Genomic DNA, 18,747 nt, shown 5'->3' with positions numbered 1-18,747 from the left:
GACACACGCAGGATCCGGGTATCGGGTGAGTATAATATTTTTATTTTTTTTATTTTTTAACACATTTGTCGTATAGGACGCACTAACTTTTCCCCCCCAGTTTTGGGGAAGAAAAAGTGCGTCTTATATGGCAAAAAATACGGTATATTCTGCATTGATGATGACCAACAAGCCTGGAGTATCTGCTCTATACTACGCTGTATCATTGCTTCTGGATGTAGCACTGACCACAGCTGTCCCAAGGTGGCGCTCTAGTTTTCTGGTGGGTTTGCATTTGGCCAATGACCTCTTTATTTCCTTCCCTTCAGAACACTGGAATATTTGATGAGGCACCTTTACAAACTCAGCATGCACAGTGACCGCACAGGAATGCACGCTCGGAACCTCGCTATTATATGGGCCCCCAACCTGTTACGGTGAGGCTAGGATATCGATTAATCAGGCCTTGCTCCTATCTTACTATAAAAATCTATAGACCTCTAATTATATTTGCACCAGAGACCAGATATTTATATTTTCTCCCCAGATCTCGGGATATGGAGACTGCTGGGACACCCGGAGCAGATGCATTTCGTGAGGTCCGAGTTCAGTCTGTCTTGGTGGAGTTTCTATTGGTCAATGTGGAGACTCTTTTTAGTGACACCTTCACATCCATTGGTAAGAACAATTCATCTTTGGGCATTATAACCTTTGCTGCCGCTATTTGTTTTATTCTTTCCAGCATGTGTCCTTGTCTTATTGCTGAAGCTTGCCAGCAGGCTGCATATTAACTGCAATTTTACTTGAAGTTCGGCTTGCCAGTCAACACTTTGTTATTTTAAAATATGAATGCTTGATGGCTTCAAAAAAAGAAAAGTTAACACAACATTTTTCCAGCTGCTTAAACATTTTGGCTTTCTCTTCTCTGGCCTACTTTGACTGCTGTGCACTGAACTATAGGAACGGCAATGGGTGCTACGCCACCCCACTCATCTTCAAATGGATGGATATTGGTGATATTGATCAAGATAAAGTAAGTAATAATATACTTGCATCATCCAGAGGAGTTCCTGCTTAACTTTGCCCGCCAACTTTTTAATTTCTGTCGTGGATGAACTGAGGGCCCCTAATAATTTTTTTTTCCTTTTTGCCTGCATCTGAACTCTGCTGTCTTGCCTTCTGCTTTTGCCCTTCTCCTCTCAAATGCTGGCTCTTGCCTCACATCCCAACGTGACCCCCTCACCTTTTTGCACAGTCACACGCCTCGCCCTTCCATAATCTTTGATGCCTGAAGAAAGCCTTGTACAGAAAAAAAAATCTTTTTTTTCTCACCCCCTTACCAGCAAAAGGATCTGGCTTACGCAGAGGATCCTGCGTGTCTGTGAGGCTCCGTCTGCTAACCTTACCTGAAGCATGGTACCAAGTGAAGAAGAAGAGTTGTGCCTCCGTAATTCCAAATGAAGAAAACGTCCTCTTGCCAGAGGCATCGCTCCAGACTGACACCTAGTGGTGTTATCCATTATAGACCTTTTTTTTTTTTTACTTGGGCTGTTCTAACCCCATCAATGTGACCTTAAAGTTTTCACATCAAAATCTTAATACTGGCTGATCCTGTTTTGGGTTGGTCAAGTGACTTAAACTTCTTCTTCTTATTTTATATGATCCCACAAAATCGCATCTGCATGAAGCACGGGTAACCAAATACACTGCTATTGGATAACAATCACATTGTAATTTTACAAGTGATCCAAAGATAGAGTACAAATAAATGATCTTAAAAGCACTTGTAAAGGGCAAAACTGTGGCGGTCCTTACTTCTAATGATTGATCGTTCCTGTGGGACGGACATTACCCCCCTCCCCCCCAAATAAGAGCTAGGGCTGGCACCCCCCCCCCCAGTGGGAAAGACCTCTGAGATCCATTTTTGGACATTGTACATTGGTGATAATAAGCAAAAATTCTTTAATGTCTTGGCCAACTTTTCAATATATCCCACTCAGACATCATTGGTTCACCTGATATATCCTCCTAAATTCTGAAACTTCTATATTTTTATGCATTTAGGTTTCTCTATAACTATATTTTTTGTTTGACCATCTTTTGGTTGACCAAAAGCAGATATCGAATGATGACCTCTCTGAGCCAAAATCCACTTGTGTTGGCATCTCATTTCAGATTTTTTTTTTTATGTTTGCCATATTTTTTTATTTATTTTTATCTTGTGTCTTTATTTTTAAAAAAAAGTGACCTCCAGAGTTACATAATCCTCCATTGTGTCCACCTATCTTGCACCTTACTCCGGTCCAGGAAAAGACTGCTGTCCAATTTTTTTATATAATAAATTGTGCTGAAAGATGATTATGATTTGTAAATGATAATAAATCTTTATTGATATGTTGGTGCTTCATTTTGCATTAATCATATGAAAGTAATTAGCAGCAGGGTGGCTCAGTAGTTAGCACTCCGGCCTTTGCAGCGCTGGGTCCCAGGTTGTAATCTCAGCCAGCACACTATCTGCATGGAGTTTGCAGGTTCTCCCCGTGTTTGCGTGGGTTTCCTCTGGGTACCCTGGTTTTCTCCCACATTCCAGGTTAGTTTGCTTCTCCCTAATTGTCCTTAGACTGTAATAAAGACATATGACTATGGTAGGGACATTAGATTGTGAGCCCCTTTGAAGGACAGCTAGTGGCATGACTATGGACTTTGTACTGCGCTGTGTAATATGTCAGCGCTATACATAAATACTGTGTGATAATAATAATGGTAAATGTAAAGCAACCGGGACAGGATAATTGAATGGGACTCTTATTCATTCGGAGGGGTAAGTGCTTACTTTAGGGTTAGGTAAGGATGAGAAACATTTGCAGCTTGGCAGGGGGGAATCAATGAAAATTCAGCCTTTGGAGAAAAGCATCCCCAGCAAAATATTTTAGAAAGCTAGGTAGAAAAATCATGGATCAACAGTTTGCAACCAATTTTTTTTTTTTCAAAGATAGAAGATAGAGTAAAGCATGGTGGCTCAGTGGTTAGCACTCCAGCCTTTGCAGCGCTGGGTCCCAGGTTGTAATCTCGGCCAGGGCCATATCTGCATGGAGTTTGCAGGTTCTCCCTGTGTTTGTGTGGGTTTCCTCCCACATCCCAAAAACATGCAGTTAGGTCAATTGTCCTTAGACAATGTATTAATGACATATGACTATGGTAGGGACATTAGATTGTGAGCTTCTTTGAGGGACAGCTAGTGACATGACTATGGACTTTGTACAGCGCTGCGTAATATGTTGGCACTATAAAAATACTACTAATAATAATATAATAATGTTTATTTATAATAAATTATCATATATTTTAAACATCTGCAATGGTAATACTATTTTTTTTATCCTAGAGTAGATATTTTTCTTACTTGCAGAATTAAGGTACAATATCACCCAAGAAATATTTATATCTAGCACAGAGCTTTGCGCAGTATATAGGACAGCTAGGGGACGCCTTGCATCCGTCTCTCCGGTCTGCAATCCTGGAACAGACTGCCGCTGGCTTGGTGACTTTGCATTGTCACCAAGCTGAATAGCTAGGTTTGTGGTTAGGATTGCAGCAAGGAAGGGTTCTGCTTTAAAAGCTTCATAATGACTTTATTAAGAAAAAAGATCAGGACCAGCCAGGTTTAAACTTATCTTATTTTGTTTTATTCGTTGTTTGAGCAAAGTGTTCTGCTAGGTCATAGATGTGTAGTCCGGGTTTCATATTTACTTACAATGTGCATTAGCCTTGATCAAGCTATCAGCAGCGGGCATGGGATTGGTAGCCAAACAGATGAAATCCCAACTGACAATCCTTATCATTAGACCATTGTACAAAAAAAACTGCAAACTATGTTTTCCATCGTAGATCCCATCAACCTCCTCACCACTGATGCGTTTCGCTTTACAATTAAGCCGAAATGCGTCAGGAAGAACGTGTGTGTCACTGAATGGTAAGGTGTAATATGCAGAGTTTGAATTTTATTAAATGACCTACATCCAACCTAAAAATGTATATTCACACCTCTGTCTTTACTATCACCATGACCAGTATTTTATGGTATTCCCTGTGTGTGTCTTTGCAGGTCGCTGTGGTCCTATCAGGCCCCGATCTTTGCTGGGGGGCTGCCCTTCCGGACGTCTCGTCAGCTTGCAGGAGGCCCAGGCACGCAGCCAGAGCCAAAGAGAGGCAGCGGAGAAGCTGGGGGCTGAGAAAACATCACCTAACAAGCCAGAGAGGGCGCTGGAGAGCAACGATGAAAGGTGCCCTTTCAGGTTATATTTACCCCTTCCCATTGTGTGCTACTTCTAGATTGTAAGCTCTTTAGGGCAAGGCCCTCTCCTCCTCCTGTGTCATTGTCTGTATCTGTCTGTCATGTGTAACCCCTATTTATTGTACAGCGCTGTGTAATTTGTTGGCACTATATAAATATTTTTTAACAATAATAATTATAATAATAAAATTGGCCACAATAGCTAAATGAAATTAAAACGCACATGCATGACTTGTATTAGCTGCCAAAAGTAATGTAAATATTTTGCTGGTCCCACCCCCCTTCTTTATGTTATCAGGAAAGTTTCCCGTAGTAGGAAGAAGTCAAGCAGTGGAAGCAGCTGGAGAACCTTCTTTGCCATCGGCAAAAACTCCTCGCAGCAGAAAAAATCCCGCCTCCGTGACAATGCAGCACACCAAAGAGGTGAGAATATCATGTTCAATACTCCCTCAATCATACTGCCCTCCAGTCCATGGGTCAAAAGTTTTTCTCATCGGCCCCTTGAAATGAGTCATGTGATCTCTTATCAATACCCATATTAAGCTCCTCCCTCCAACTACTGATCGGCTGATAGTAGTAATAAAGTTCCAGCTGGGTGTTGCTTCATGGGAGAATTTCTAATAAAACAAACCCATAATTTAAGAAAATTTGGGGGTAAAAAAATTAACAGTTTTTGCTTGCCAAAATTTTGGCAAAATTGAAAATTCTTTGGCCATCATTTCCCAGATCAAGAAAAAATGGTGGAAGCCCTCATGCTATGTGCTGGCCAGGCAAGGAATGAAGTAGGGGCTAGCAGAAGAAACTCTCAGCACCCATCTGACCCCCGTCTAGTATAAATGGGTCCCCAAATCTCAGTGCGCCCTTCACAGTTGCCTGGTTATGGTATATTCACCTTTGCTCCACTCACCAGGCACACTCAGCAATACTCTGTGCCATCACATCTGAATCTGGAGGATCTTGTAAACTGCTACACAGGCTGAAGAACCAACAGCTTTAAAGTAAAGATAGCCGAGACTGCTGATCCAGGGAACATCCGATTGCCTCATGGAATCGGGAAGGAATTTTTTTTCCCTGTTGGAGCAAAATGTACCTGGGTTTTTTTTGCCTTCCTCTGGATCAACTATGTCCATAGGGTTTTATATCTGGGATATGTTTTTTTCCCTAGTGGTTAAACTTGATGTCTTTTTTCAAGCTGACCGACTATGTAACAGCTACAGCAATTGGTAAAAAAAAGAATGTTTGTCCCATCTTAAAGCATGACATTCGAATGAACTATAGCGACCCCTTCACAGATATCAGACTGGAAGCCTAAATATTTACATGTAAATGCAATTTTATCTCTCCAGCTTGTCTCTATTGACTATCACTACAGCAGATTCTCTAACATCACCCTCTTCCCTCTCTCTTCAGTAACTGAAACTGTCACACTGCGGTCAGCAAAAAGCGAGGAGTCTCTCTGCTCTCACACCAGTGGGACTGGTAAGAATCTCTAAGCATTGTGTTCTTGTAGAGCATTTCAGAAGAGAAGAGGAAGGAGCAGAGTTCTCCAGCAGAGTATTTCAGAAGAAAAGAGTTATAGAGGAAGGAGCAGAGTCCTCCAGCAGAGAGCAGAGTATTTCAGGAGAGGAGAGTTATAGAGGAAGGAGCAGAGTCCTCCAGCAGAGTATTTCAGGGGAGGAGAGTTATAGAGGAAGGAGCAGAGTCCTCCAGCAGAGTATTTCAGGGGAGGAGAGTTATAGAAGAAGAAGGGAAGTCCTCCAGCTGTAGTATTGAAAAGGGAAAGAAAGTCTGTGTGTGAATAGTTTCATTGCACAGTATTTTCTGTTTAGCTGCACATAATATAGCCAAGTCTGCCAGAAGAGGGCGCTCTTTCTCTCATCTTTTTTTCTGTATAAATATAGAATCCCTGCTGGACACTCAGTTTTAAGCTACGTACACACGGCAGATTTTTATCACCCGATAATCGGCATCGGCCAAATATCGGGCGAAAATCTGCCGTGTGTACAGTCGGTGTCGTCCATCGTCCGAACGACCGACCTGCCGGATCCACAGACGATGGACGACGACCGATCCTAATGAAAGGGAAGGGGAGAGCGCAGCAGGGTGCCGCTCTGTCGCTCTCCCCCTCCCCTCTCCATAGAGCATGAACCGTCCTGTATGTACAGCACCATTCATGCATCGTGCAGTCCCTTGTCGTTGGAAAGGATCGTGAAAGATCCTTTCCAATGACAAAAATTGCAAGTGTGTACGCAGCTTTAGTCTAATTTTCCTGTTATGTTTTTTTTTATTGAATTATTTGCTAAGTGGTTTGTCTTATAAATATTCTAAAGTAGAATCTAGTGTGGCCTTAGTTAATGGGCTGTGTAAGAAGAAAAGACGCCAAGTGCAGTAACTCATAACAGCCCACCAGATTCTAGTTTAATGTAGTTGGACCATTTGTGTTTGCTGTGGTTACTGCACACATATGGATAGTTTAGTCTCAGGTGTTTCCAAATGTATGCACAATTAAGAAAAGCCTAGATTGGGTGTGGTTCATATTCAATCATTTGGGTTCATGCAGTAAGATTTATTCTATTGTAAGTCTCTAGCTGTCCCTTGTAGAAGAATCTGTGGCCTTTTATCAATATATTCATTCACCCCTACAACATGGAAGGTGAAGGGTTCCTATATCTTCATGTGTATAAAACCAGAAATGAAGGAATATGTTTTTTCAATTCAATTTATATTGATTATTTACATAAAAAGATTACAGGTAACTGATACAACACCATTAACATTTACATAAAGTGTAGGTAGTGGCAGATGGTCCAGCCCCATCTTCATGTCTCATTATCCTGATGCGTTTCGCCTATTGGCTTGTTATGGTATTTGGTTGAGGACATTTAGCTGATATTGGGGTAGTTACAGGTCTGTGAACTATCACTTTCCTATTGGAGTGTATGGAGAAGAGAGTTGAATAAAACAGGATGTTCATTGGTTGGCTTTATTCAGTTTTAATTGGTCTTCATTTTATTTTTTTCTTCTATTCCAGTAGGATTTCATCGATCTTCACGTCTACGTCGGCCACGCTCAACAAGCGATGGCCTCTCTTCTAGACTTCCACACTGCCGTTCAGTGGAGAGTTTGGCCCAGTCCACCCCTTCTCCTCCCTGTGTGCCATCACCTCCTCCCAACTCTGCCCGTCCCCAATCAGCATGGATTGAGGAGGACTTGGACCTCTCCCCACCGCTTCCTGATACTGATGGTCTCGGCTTTGACCCCCTTTCCTTCTGCCTTTCGTTTTCTGACCACGAAGAAGCTAAATCTCCAACCACTGTCAAGGCAGAGATTGCCAGTCAGACTCCCTCTCAAACCCTTCAGAGCCGGGTGAGTCTTTCTCCCACTGGTGGGTGCTCTCCATCTCCGTCTCACAGTCCGCCAGAACGCCTAGTGACCGCCGTAGAGAGCCAAGGCCCCCGTAGCCTTTCCCCCCCACCACAGATGCTGTCATTGCTTCTCCAGTCCTGCCAACTCCGCCTCAATGAGAACTGCCTCCGAGAAGTGAAAGGGAAGCTAACCAGGACTCCAAGCCAAGAAGAAGCTTCTGCAGGTTGGTGAAATAACTTTACGGACACTTGCCAGTATGGATGGGCACTAATGCTTACAGTTACCCTCTCTTGTTTCACCCTTTTTCCACTCAGGCGTGACTCTCTCTCCTCAGAAGATTGCACATCCTTCATCTTTGCCCACAGGCCGGCAACTTCCACCTCCTCCACCTCCAAAAGACCCTGCCCGTTTGATGGCCCTTAAATTAGCAGAAAGTGCACAACGTGCCCTGCAATCTTCCATGTCCACCGGAACAGTCCCAGCCAAGTCCTCAGTTCTGCGATCGGCACCCCCGCACCCCTCCACATCTGTTTTCCGGCGCTCGTTATCCATGGAGTGTAGTGAGAGCGCTGCACCCAAGGAAGGACCTTTGTATTCTGAACTGCGCCCTTCTGTGGTCAGCCCTGGTGAAAGAACCACCACCCAGCACAGACCGCTAAGACCCCACATACAAAGCACCTTGGTGAGGACTAATGGATACTTGTTGTCATTGGCATGAGTTCAGCTAGATTTCTTTTCTTTTGTGTAAATTATATTCTAATATTTTCCCTATGATCATAATCCAATTATATGTAATCCCAGAGACTGCAGACATACTACCAGAGATCATCAGAGATTGATAAAACCTTATTAGGGGATGACTAGAGACATACTGTATGACTATTGACTTCCTAAATCGGATTACTAACTGGTCATTACAGCTCTGTGCTCCCAATACTGCTGGTGTCCGAAGGGTCACAGTTGGACACTATTATTATTCCACAGGATTTATATAGCGCCAATATCACACGCAGCACTGTACATTAAATAGGGGTTGCAAATGACAAACAGATCAAGACAGTGACACAGGAGGAGGAGAGGACCCTGCCCTGAAGAGCTTACAATCTAGGAGGTGGGGGAAGTATTACACAACAGGAGGGGGATATGGAGTGGTGGGTAAGTAGAGAGGGTTTAGGAGACAAAACAAGACAGGTAGGTGAGTTTGAAAGCATTAGTTTTCAGGGCAGAAAGTAGGACCAAGCCTAATAGGACAAGGAAAAACATTCCAGGGAATTGGGGCAGCTCTAGTATTGTCTTGGAGACGTGCGCGTGATGAGGTTATGAGTGAGGAAGTCATTAGTAGGTCATTGGAGGAGCGAAAGAGAGCGGCTACTATGGGTATAGATACCAATATATGTAGCCTTTTTCCTTTTTATCATTGAAATGTTACCTTGTAAAACTAGAATGATGATTGACAAGTTGTTTAAATGTTAATCAGATCACTTGTGAGAAAACAGCCCCCTACTGGATGGTTTCATAAATCTGATCAATTAAAACTGTGGCTGTTGAGTGCAACAAACTAATCATCGCTCTTCCTGTTTTGCAGGTTACTGGCTCATCTCCGGCAGACCTCCGAAAGATGATGCCATCAGCTGCCCCTTCGCGTGCTCCTCGTCTTCATACCCGTTCTGGCAGCCTTCCGGCACCACCCAGCGTCTGTATCCCACGTCCTCGTCCTCCCCCCTATCGCTTCCCAGAGGAAGGACCCAGGCTGCAACCTCACCGCTCTGCTCCACCTTGGCCAGAACCAGAAGGCCTGTACTATGAGATATTGGGAGATCCTCCTCATATGGCACCACTGAATGCCTCTTATGGGCTAATTCAAGCTCCTTGGCCCTGTGTGGGTTCCCCTCCTTCCCACCCACATTCCATACCCCCTCCAGGTGTGGGAGGATGGTATGGACGACCTCTCCCACCCGACCCAGAATTTTTGAGTTATCAGCGTTGGGATAGAAACCCTCCTCCACATTTACGCCCCTACATTGTAGGACCAGGATCTCCTTATCAGTATGTGGGCACCACGGAGAATAGGAGCCAAGGGATATACCCAGACCTGACTGCCCGCTCCCACCCACCCGGGAAAAGAGAAGAACCTATATATGTCAATCTCCCTCCTAAGATGGACCATTTCCAAGGTGCCAGGGACTCTGCAGAACCCAAACCTGAACTCCCTCACAAACAGCGCCCTGGTCAGCCACCTGGCATCGGAAGACATGAAAGTTTTGGAGGGACCCAGCCCATGAAGCCCAATCAGAACTTCCAGCCTATACGCAGGGAAGGGTCCCTCAGTTATTTCCGCCCACCTCCCCATCCTCACTCATCAATGTGGGGAATGCAGACTAAGTTCTCTGAAAACCGAGAGACTCCTATCATTACCTATGAAGCCGCTGATGTAGGGGGGCAGAGAGTCGGCTATTTGCCACCACACTGCATGATGTCAGAGGGAGGAATGGTGTACGGCAATCTGGAACAAAGGGGACCCCCACATAGGTCTGCCACTCCGGCCGGGTTTTTAAATACCCCCTGGACTGTGCACACGGAAGGACAGACTCGGAGTTACTGTTGAGTTTCATATTCCTCCTCGTATTCACCATCTAGGCGTGTAAAACGGACCCTTCCCGCCCTTTTTTTTTGGATGCCCCAATGACATGGCGGTTTATTGGTGGGTGGGGTTAAAGTTAAACTTTGCTACAAAAACAGATTTCCAATGTCTGTTAGGTGGTTTTTGATCAAACCGATGTTTTTTATTTAATTGAGGCCAATTAAAAATGGCACCTGGCCTCGAATGACCACCCCCACCTCGCCATCCTCTATTAATAACACCAACACTTTTAGGGATCTAATTATCTCTGTAGATGACAGACTTGGACTGGGCCCAATAATGCCACAGAAACAAACTCTGTCTTTGTTATGACTAATTGCACTCAATGATATTTTAATATCTCATTTTAATTTTTTTTTTTCCTTCTGCTATGCAGAGGGCATTAACGTGACCAATCGATGACATCATGCTTTGCAATATGATGATGTCATATAAATCGCCCACAAACGTTCCCGCCACCTATGAGCTTGTTCATTAAACCAGCCCATAGCCCTATGACCCACAGCATCCAATGGGATTACAGTTTACAGAGTCCGATCCAGGAAAAGGTGGATCCTGATTGGTTACTGCATGTTGCTGTTTACCATATGTATTGAAATGACAGTCACACGCCCTAATGCAATCAGATTGAGATTGGTTTGTGATAACTGAGCTGTGCTGGTGTAATGGTAACCAAGCAAACAGTAGTAAGACTGTTAGTCTCTAACTTTGATCCAAATAAGCATGCAGCAAGTGAAGCCAGCACCTAATCAGCATATGTGCTCTGGTGATGGATAGCATTGAAATTTTTGTTCCTGTATTAGTGCCTAGAAAATCCCAGCAATGGCAGACCCCATTGTTTATTTTAATTAAAAAATAAATGAACACAAACTATTCCTTAGAAAAACAAGGATACTTACCTGTCCTACAGCTTGCACCTCCAAACTCTGCCACCATTGGTCTTAACCTTTCCTGACTAAGGTTGCACTAATAGAGATTGCACCACTAGGGGGAAAGGTCGGAGTCCCCAGACAGGTCATTTTGATGTGGGGTTAAGCATGGAAGGAAAATTGTCTTTGCCTGGTGCCAATTATCATGACAGGTTACCTTTATTAAAAGCAGCCTTTTCTTTCTTTTCTAGTAAAACTGAACATCACTTTTAAATATGCCCCCTACAGTTGAAATCTGGTATTGTAGCACAAAAATGGTGCAACAATGCAGTATGGTGTTCAATGGACTTTTATGGTTCCATTCAAATGTACAGGGCTGCCATGCATTTTCAAATCCACTGCGTTATAAAAAGTTCCCATTTTACTTGGCTTTAACTAGGCCACTGGGTAACCTATCAAGGGATTCAGCTGCAGATTCTTTATCCAAGTGCTAAATTTAACAGCTGTTGCTTTTATTGCAAAATGCAGAGTCACGCAAACAGTTTGTTGGAGCCTTTATACGTCAAGCAAGATGTGGGAGCCGTCAATGTATGAACGAGTAGGAGATACCACCATGCTGCATTGCTCTGCCCAACAGATAGAGGTCAGTCTGCCATTGTAACTTACGTGGGTGGGTAGACTTGGCCTTTCTTAAATCTGAGAAAAAAGTTCTTTGGCTGCTCAACTCACAAGGAAGACTCATCAGGGCTTCTGGTCCTTCTCCGATGTGGCTTGGGCACCAGAGGAGTGTCATTTAAGCTCCCTATCACTTGTTCACAATGGTCCAGAATTAAAAAAGCTCTGCAAGACTGGAGAAGATAGACTATTACTGAAGAACCTGGGTGATCCAGCAAATCTGGAATGGATCTGGCCAGGATTAAAAACATTTGCCAAATAAAAGCAAATGGTTTTATGAAATCCATTCCAAGTTTGCTGGATTTGCCCTGGATCACCCCTAAAAGTCCAGTCCTGGGGAGCGTTAATAAATCGGGCCCAGTTTTAGCACCCACAATTCTCCTTTCCCAAATGTTCATTGGACCAAATTAGTGCCTCGCTTTCCTTCTTCTACCAAGCAACAATCACATCCAATTTCTTTTCTAATTGTGTTTTTGAAAATGTATGATAGTCTCCAATTGTGGACGTAGCCAACAGTGGGTCCCTTTCCTGTGCAGAATAGACTTGGGACATGACAAACTGGTGGGGGCCCCTGTTGGCTGAGGAGCGTCCACTGCCCTTGTGCATCGGCACACTTTGCAACTCTCTGATAATCTAGAACAGAGGTCCTCAATCTTTTTCGGCCACTAGGCCATTTATGGGGTGGGCAGGAGCACACTAGGCCATACTCTCGCCGTAATCGTCCCTTCCCTCTAGGAATGCCCCCTGAAGGGAAATCCATCTCCTCCGTATGCATTGCAGAACATGGAATGTTCCCTATTTACCGTGGCCGGCATTAACACTTCCGCTGCCGCGGTAAATAGGGAACATAGGGAAGATGGGAGCCACAGCAAGAGGAGGCTCAAGAGCTGCATGCAGCTCCAGAGCTCCGACTCCGGTAGTTTGTTCCAGCCTAATCCCAGCCAGTAACCCGCGGCTCCAGAGACGTGCGTTGCTGAGCAGCATTAGGCCAGAACAAGCTACCGGCTAGGCCGTATCCGGCCTAAAGGCCGGAGTTTGCCGACCTCTGTTCTAGAACCTCAGATTTTACTAACCAGTGATAATATTTTTAACAAGTTCCCAATATATTTTTTGTTTTGCTCGGTCAATGAATGGTCTTTGTGCTTCTTGATAGTTCAGCTTTCGCAAGCTGCATGCTTTTTTCAGGTTGGTAACTAATAGAAAGCCAATAGGACCATACCACCACAACCACCTTTTGCCACCAGTTCATGAAATCGAAATATGTGATTTTCCCGGTACAGGTTAAACACAAAAATTTTTTACCAAAATTCTAACTTTCTAATAAAATTTGGTCCCCATTGAAGAGATTTTCTGTTCCAAATTTTGCCTTGAGTTGACTTTATGAATGAAGTCCCCAAAGGTCTTGTATTTCAATCATCTTGGCTTCCATTTAATGAACAATCATTTCCTTCCCTTTTCCACTAGTTCAAGAAATTGGAAGATGCAACTTTACTGGGACAGGAAAACACAAAGAAATTTACCAAAATTCTAACATTCTACTAAAATTTTGTCCCCGTTGAAGAGGTTTCCCGTTCCAAGTTTTACCTAGTTGGGCTTTATGGGTGATGTCCCCAAACGTCTTGTATTTCCTTCATCTTGGCTTCCATATAGTGAATGATCATTTCTTTCGAGTATGTGTACTTGTTCATCTAGCTTGCTGTGAATACTGGGAGTTGTAGTACATACAGTTGTTGACCTTCACTCACTCCTTCGCTGTGGATGGTGACATTTTTTTCTGGCCATATTCAGCTTATCACTTCACTATGGACTCACAAGCTCCTCGTGTCCACGGCATGGGATGCCACCAATAACGACCCCATCAATGGAAACGAACAGGACACCGTCAGAAAATTACACAATTTTAGACATTTTTGCCAACGGTAATGCAAAATGAAATCATCTTTGTCTTAAATTTTTCTTTTGCTGGAAAATTAAAGAAAGTTTGGACATGTTAAAGGACAGTAGATGCGGCTGATGACGGAAGTTGTACAGTGGCTCTTGTGGTCTCCTCCATTGTGTAATAGAAGCAAACAGACGGACACACTCACTGCATGCCCACCAACCGTCTCACTGGAGCCCCCTTTGGGAAACCCATCCACCGTCGCCTCTCGAGAGGACGTAACTTTTTGGATTCCTGTTGTTTAAATATGCTGTGTACATTTTAATTTACTTTAACTTATTTAATTTGAGAAATTAAAAAAAAAGTGTAGTTTATAAAACCGTGTCAGTGTTTTTGGGGTGTTTGGCAATATCGGGGGAACTATAGTTACATAGTAAGGTTGAAAAAAGACAAAATGTCCATGAAGTTCAACCACTAGGGAAATAAACATATCCCAGATATAAAATCCTATAAGACATAGTTGAGCCAGAAGGAGGCAAAAACAAAACCCTGGTACAATTTACTCCAACGGGAAAAAAATTCCTTCCTGATTCCTTGACATAATCGGATGATCTCTGTTATCTTTACTTTGAACCTTTAATCCCCAGTTATATTCTGTGCTTCTAGAAATCATCCAGCTTTTTCTTAAAGCAATCTATAGTAGTTGCTGAAACTACTTCCTGAGGGAGCCGATTCCACATTTTCACAGACCTTACAGTGAAGAATCCCTTCCTTATCCGGAGCTTAAACTTCTTTTCCTCCAGACACAAAGAGCGCCCCCTTGTGCTTTGTAATGATCTTACATTGAATAATGGGGAAGAGAGTTCTCTATATGGAGCATTTATTTATTTATACAGGGTGATCATATCCCCCCTTATACGTCTCTTCTCAAGGGAGAATAGATTCAGTTCAGCTAATCTCTCCTCATAGCTGAGCTCCTCCATTCCTTTTATTAGTTTAGTTGTCCTTCTCTGCACTCTCTCCAATTCCACAATGTCCTTTTTGTGAACTGGGGCCCAAAACTGGACTGCGTATTCCAGATGTCGTCTGACCAATGCTTTGTACGGGGGCAAGATAGTCAAGGCAGCTCTAGAAAAGTCTTGGAGCCGTGTGTGTGAGGAGGTTATGAGTGAGGAAGTCAGTAGTAGGCCATTAGAGGAGAGAAGAGAGCGGCTAGGGGGGATTTTCCTATCGGGTCAGAAAGGTTAGTGGGACACGAACTGTGGAGGGATTTGAAGGGCTTGATGAGATGGCTGACCGGCAGCATGAGACCTTATCCAGGACTGAGGGAGACAGGTCAGGGGTGGACAGATAGATTTGAGTGTCATCAGCATACAGATGGTACTGTAAGCCAAAGGAGTATATGAGACTACCGAGAGAGGAGGTGTACAGAGAAAAGAGAACCGGTCCAAGGACTGACCCTTAGGGAACACCAACAGGGAGGAGAGTGGGAGAGGAGCAATTACCATTGAAAGAAACTTGAAAGAAGCAGCCAGATAATAAAATGAAATAAATTTGGCAGGACAGATGAATCTGTGGAGAGTTGGGGTTATATTGGGGTAAATCAGGTAAAATGTGACACCAGAACAACATCTCAAAGCATTCCTGATAAATATCTTATTTTTTGAATGGGAGGGGGTAGAACAAGAGATACCTGTAACCCCCTTCCTCACTGGCGAGTTTCACCTGTTCTTTCACTGGTACTCGGGGAATGTCACCCAGCACCATTCTTTACAAATGTCTTCCTCTCTCTCCTGAACTATGCATATTCCACACGTACCAGACGCTCTCATAGCCGTCACCTGATTGTCACAAAGCTGATAAGAAACTGAAATCTTTTCAATGTTTTTCATTTTATTATTATATTTTGTTTTAGAACAATAAGATAAAACAGAAACATTATTTCATGGCCATTTGAAGCTCCACTTATCCAGATCTAGAGGGACCTTCTGGGCATTTTATGGTTCCAACTCTTGGGGAGGACCACCAAGAGGCCAGCATAGTGCTTAGCTTAGATAGTTGTACTTGTGGCCCTCAAAACCACCACAGGGCCACACACACAATTCAGTAAAGAAACTGGTGGAAATCCTCTCTCTTACTACCGTAGATGTTCTGGATGGGGAAATGTTACATGAAACTTCTAGAAATCTCTCAGTGATTCTATTTCCGTTACTCAACAAGTACCAAAGGGCCCGAGCTGGGCTCTGGGGTGAAAGGCAGTCTGATAACTGTAAGAGATGCCCCTGATTTCAAGAATCACTTGCAATTGTTGGATGTCCTCCAGCCATAAATGCTCAATAGACAATGGAAAGTGAATCAGTTTGGTAATAAATCCTCCATCGAGGTGATAGGGGGTTGGTATATACCCAATGGGTCACCAAGGGTTACGTATTCTGGCAAATCCTTCTCCGGGGATCTCCAGGCAACAAACCTTCAATTTATTCTCATTGATCAGCTTTATTGGTGCTGGGGAGACCAGCATTGAGAGATTCACCACCATAATTCACAGTTCTGCTCAGCTTCTGCCTCCATAACTTCTCACCCTGGGGCCATAAAATGATGGCTTTATTTGTAATATTCTGAATCAAAATTTTTACAGGGATACTCAAATACTAAAAAGGAAATCTCCCCATTGTGGGAGGGGCAGAGACACAAACTACTGGGGGAAATCTCCCCATTGTGGGAGGGGCAGAGACACAAACTACTGGGGGAAGACACAAACTACTGGGGGAAATCTCCCCATTGTGGGAGGGGCAGAGACACAAACTACTGGGGGGAATCTCCCCATTATGGGAGGGCAGAGAGACAAACTGCTGGGGGGAAATTTACAATCTAAAAGATATAAATTTTTTCAATTGTAACATTTTCTTGATTCCTGGAACAGAAGAATGATCAGCTTGTATAGATATGAGCTTCATACATTCCATCAATGTACAATGAGTGCTTACAAAAGAACTGGCTCGTCCAGCTCACCTTATCTCTCATCAAGGTGTCAAATGCAGAATACAGAGGACCTGTCTATCGCTGATGTATGATGTAACCAGAAAATTGTTTTTTGCTGCATGCGTCTTAAGAATGCACCTGGGAAAAATTCAAAAAGTGCGCCTCTATCCCAGAATCTGTTTTCCTGACTTGGTGGGAAACTCTTTCAGTTCTTTAGTATTTGGTTCAATGTGATAGTTATGTAAAAATAAAATTGCAATTTTTGATTGAGCGATTTAATTTACTGTGAACAAACAGTACACAACAGTACACAACACAACAGTACGCAAACAGCAAACTTCACTGTTTGCTTGCTTGAGAATCAATACAAAAGTTGCATATGTGCTGAAACCGGTGCTGGGATTGGACCAACTTACACCCTGTGGGTAAGGTGGGGGTCCAAATGGTCTGATCGCATTTTGGGCTGCGATCGCATTTTGGGCTGCAATCGCATTTGGGCTGTGATATTTTCTATGGAATTATGAAAATGTCAGGTTTTATTGCACGGTGCAGTGATTCTATTCTAATATGTATTCGGTTCTGGGTGGTTTGGGGGTCCTACAGGGAGGATCACAAGACAGACCCCTGTAGGTCTGTGGGCCCTCCTATCATAGAAAGAATTTGTAACATTGTTGCAATACAGAGATTATTATTAATAATAATAAACAGGATTTATATAGCGCCAACATATTACACAGCGCTGTACATTAAATAGGGGTTACAGGCAGACAGACGCAGGAGAAGGAGAGGACCCTGTCCTGAAGAGCTTACAATCTATGAGCTGGGGAATATATTGCACAATAGGAGGGGAGATCTAATAAAAAGTGCCCAGTCATCCCAGCACAGAGGATTTGGTGGCGATGAAGAATTTTAGTTTGGGATCACTCTGTCGCCATCTCGGTGACTTTCGGCTTGGAAATGGGGGCTGTGTGAGCCTTCCTTACCCAAGCACTGAAAAGACACCGCTCTGGATTCCTGCCATTCCACCGGACTGTGATGCTACAAAAGTTCAGAGCTGACCGACAGGTTCAGGGGGATTCCTTTACCAGGGAGAGAGGGCCAGGGCGTTACCTTCCCCATGCCAAACAGGAACCGGATCAGCAACAACCAATTATATCTGCTGATAAGACCCGAGCAGAAACTGTGATAAAGTGCACCTGTCACCACAACCCATAACCTGGCTTATCAATATGAAACTATTAGGAACAACTAAATGATGGATTTCTAGAAAGACACTGAATAGGAAGTATAGACGTTGTGCAAATTGTGTCAAGAGTGAATGGATTGGTCAGTTGGGCACAGACAATAATCTCAATTCATTAGGATGGGAGGTTTTTTATGCAACCCCCTATCAGTTTTAGGATAGGCTCCCAAGCTAAATACCAAAAAAGTAAAAACTCAATGTTGCATGGGATCTGGCCGACCACCTTACCTCAACACCAGATTCCATATACCAAAGTACTGATTATAGGCAGTATACAGAGAGCGCTGACGCGTTTCACGCCATAGTTATAAGACCTCGTGAATAAGATCTGCGCGAAACGCGTCAACGCTTCCTGTATGCTGCTCATGCTTTTACAACTCCCAACACTGCCAGCCAACAACCATATCTTTTCCCTATAAATGTATCATAATAATTATAAAAATATATACATATGGGGTGCTGGGAACGGAGACATAGGCATGTGCTTGGTATCAGCATGATTGATAATCATCTAGTCTCTAGAGCACATTTTTGCTATAATTTGTTTTATCTCAGCAGCTGTTCAACAAGAGTGTCAGTTGCACTTGCCAGGTGTAATGATGACCATTGGGCAGGGGAAATATACCAGGGAAAGCTATAGAAAAAAAAACTTTGTTAAGCTGGCCTCCTACATAATCCAATATTATTGTTCCCCCAAAACCCCCAGCAATACAATTATTTAACCCCACCCCCCATTATAATGCAATATTGGTACAGATATAACTTCCCCAGCCATCAAATGTATTCAAAATAGCCATCCTGTATAACTAATGCAATATT

At 43.4% G+C, this 18,747-nt stretch overlaps 1 protein-coding gene across 1 annotated transcript in view; it reads left to right on the top strand.

Moving 5' to 3' along the window:
• Positions 1–14,082, top strand: part of ARHGAP33 (Rho GTPase activating protein 33) — a 33,965-nt gene extending 19,883 nt beyond the window's left edge. The window contains exons 14-21 of the mRNA XM_072426754.1: positions 285–416; positions 527–657; positions 4,085–4,262; positions 4,572–4,696; positions 5,684–5,752; positions 7,308–7,862; positions 7,954–8,321; positions 9,225–14,082. Of these exons, the coding sequence (XP_072282855.1) occupies positions 285–416; positions 527–657; positions 4,085–4,262; positions 4,572–4,696; positions 5,684–5,752; positions 7,308–7,862; positions 7,954–8,321; positions 9,225–10,244 (2,578 nt within the window). The 3' untranslated portion in view covers positions 10,245–14,082. The remainder of the gene's footprint in view (positions 1–284; positions 417–526; positions 658–4,084; positions 4,263–4,571; positions 4,697–5,683; positions 5,753–7,307; positions 7,863–7,953; positions 8,322–9,224) is intronic.
• The last annotated feature ends 4,665 nt before the right edge of the window (positions 14,083–18,747 follow it).

This window comes from Pyxicephalus adspersus, chromosome 11 (genome assembly GCF_032062135.1).
Source record: "Pyxicephalus adspersus chromosome 11, UCB_Pads_2.0, whole genome shotgun sequence".
Lineage (NCBI taxonomy): Eukaryota > Metazoa > Chordata > Amphibia > Anura > Pyxicephalidae > Pyxicephalus > Pyxicephalus adspersus.
Note: the sequence above shows the minus strand (reverse complement) of the source record. Positions and strands in the feature narration are given on the sequence as shown.